Source organism: Eurypyga helias, unplaced genomic scaffold, assembly GCF_000690775.1.
Source record: "Eurypyga helias isolate BGI_N326 unplaced genomic scaffold, ASM69077v1 scaffold26184, whole genome shotgun sequence".
Taxonomy (NCBI): domain Eukaryota; kingdom Metazoa; phylum Chordata; class Aves; order Eurypygiformes; family Eurypygidae; genus Eurypyga; species Eurypyga helias.
The window spans coordinates 1-2372 of record NW_010247319.1 but is presented as its reverse complement, the minus strand read 5'-3'; the positions used below and the strand labels follow the sequence as shown (position 1 = coordinate 2372).

The following is a 2372-nucleotide window of genomic DNA, read 5'->3' as shown; positions in this document are numbered from 1 at the left end:
CTCCAGACATTTCTAAATGTGTACCGTGGCGGTGAGCAAGCAGCTGGCACGCAGGCGGTCCTCGCTCCGAGCCCAGGGAGCAGCAGGCTGCCAGGCTCTGCATCCCAGGCACAGCGGAGTCTCGTCACCAGCTCCGCTGGGCAGAAGCAACACCTCTCCCACTGGACGGGAGCAGAGACCGGCCTTCATTTGGCACTGAAAATGGTCTTTAACTACATGGCTGCTTCCCAGTTCCCACTGCGCACCTCCCACGGGACACAAAACCAGGCACAAACTGCCCTGGCCTCCCCAAGACGGGACGTTCAGGGACAGGCTCTATCTGAGCGTCAGGAGTGGGTACCGGGCAATGGCAGCAACGTCACCCAAGCATGGAGCAGTGCTGCCGCGTGGGCCAGGCTCGCGCCTCTGGAACAGCCACCTGCCGAAACGCCTGTGCAGGGCCAAAGCCAGGCAGAGGCAGAGCCATTGCCCTCAGGTGTGTGGCATTCACCACCCCCAGGCACTACTCGGCTCCAAACTGGGGAGAAGCTACACCCGATTCAAGCAGACGGACATGCAACATCACAGCAGAGATTCAACAAGTATCTTCGAGTTTGCTTGTACTTCCTCCTCCGTGGGATTTACCAGGATTACCAAGAGAGTCTGCAACGAGGGTTTGGGGCTGATTTGGGAAGCCTGGACCTCCTCAAAGCAAACCTGACATCCCCCTTCACGCAGAAAGCCGCGATTTTTAACCTACCTGCAAGCCCCTGAGGGGAGCCGACTGGTGTCGAAGGGTTTGACGAGAAGTTATTGCTCGAGTGATCGGGGGAATAAATCTGGAGAGAGAGAAGCAGGGCACGGTCAGCAGCGCCCAACCCTGCGATGGCTCTTCCCAAGCCCAGGTGCAGCAAGGGCCTTCCCCGCCAGCTCCCGGCTGGGGCGGTGGCCCAGCTTGCTAGTCCCCCTGCATGCCCCCACTAGCACCAGGGTCTCTCTCTGTGCCCACTGCCACCACCTCTGCAGCTACAGCCTCTGTCCCCCAGGTCCTGCCTTGGAGGGAAGCGAGAGCACTGGGACATTATTGACGATGCAGTGCTGAGCACCCCCCTGCCACCATGCAGAAGCAAAGGTGCCTGCGCTGAACAGGACACAGGCAATCCTAAGCTGTGACAGCCCAGTAGGACCAGTGCTTTCCAGTTTGAACCAGCACATGCAGGACAGGACTACTGGGACCAGCTAGTCCTGCGATGAGGGCTGCGTAGGATCATCTCGTCAGCGCAGTGCCAGGCTGGGCGGCTGCAGAGCCAGCTCGTGGGCATGGGTCTGCGGGGACACCACAGCATCCAGTGCCTCAGCTTCCCCATCTGCCAGAAGGTGCTTTTGCACAGCACCAGGACTCAGGATGGCAGCACAGAGCAGGGAAAACCCTCCCCCTCAGAAGCTGCTGTGTTTTCAGGGTGCATTCACCCAAACTTCTCAACGTGTCCATCTTCCCCACTGCCTAATGGGTCCGTTATAGAGGAGAGGTCCAGCACTGCGACAGGACAGGACCAGGTCAAGGATCCGCAGAAACTCTTACTGAAGCTAGTGCCTTCCCGAGCGCGTCTCCCGAGCTCCCAGCTGTGGTTCCTCTGTTACCTGCCGAGAAAGGACACAGACATCACTGCTGGAGTGCAGGAAACCCAGAAGGACAAGGCACCCATACAAGACCTTCTCTGGGGTCACCTGCTCCGAGACGGGAATGTCTCGTTCTTACTGCTTGGCATAAAAACTAAACGGATGCCCAGCTCAGAGCAGCCCGGGCGAGGGCACACATGCCCCGGCAGCTTTCGTGGGGCTGCAGGAATGTCTACATAAGATGCTGGGTTGAGGGTGCAATGCCATCAGCAGCGACCAAATTCCTCTGCTGCAGCACAGCCCATTTTTCTGGGCCATCTTAAGCCCCTACAATCTGAAACTTGCTTCCCCTCCACTAAACTAGAGTGTTTCTGTGAATCAAGGTCAGGATCCTCATCTCCTGGGGAACACGAGTTCATTTCAGTAACAGGTTTTGTAACAGGTTCAGCAAGGTTACAGATTAAAGCACTCGGGGGTTTAACATGGTATCCAAATGCAGCACAAGCATTCCTACTCCAGATTTAGATGAACGGCTTCACACATACCCCCGCCTTCCCGCAACGCAGGTGCAAATCCTTCCCGCAACTCATTTAAGCCACAGCACCTCCCAGATCCACCAAGCGAGGTGTAAACCCCCAGGCCAGCACCCCCTCCCCCTGCCCAGGCACCCAGCAGCAGTAACCTCGCTGTGCCTCTTCCTCACGCAGTCGCTCCACGTGCAGGTGGCACACAAAGGACACGTGTCCGGGTGTATCGGACACCGATATCACAGC

General features: G+C 57.8%; 1 protein-coding gene across 1 annotated transcript in view; it reads right to left on the bottom strand.

Annotated features, from left to right (window-relative positions):
* Positions 1-1620, bottom strand: part of TCF3 (transcription factor 3) — a gene marked incomplete at its 5' end in the record, with an annotated part of 11214 nt that extends 9594 nt beyond the window's left edge. Inside the window, 2 exons of the mRNA XM_010150704.1 lie at positions 740-818; positions 1562-1620. Of these exons, the coding sequence (XP_010149006.1) occupies positions 740-818; positions 1562-1620 (138 nt within the window). The remainder of the gene's footprint in view (positions 1-739; positions 819-1561) is intronic.
* Between the last annotated feature and the right edge of the window lie 752 nt (positions 1621-2372).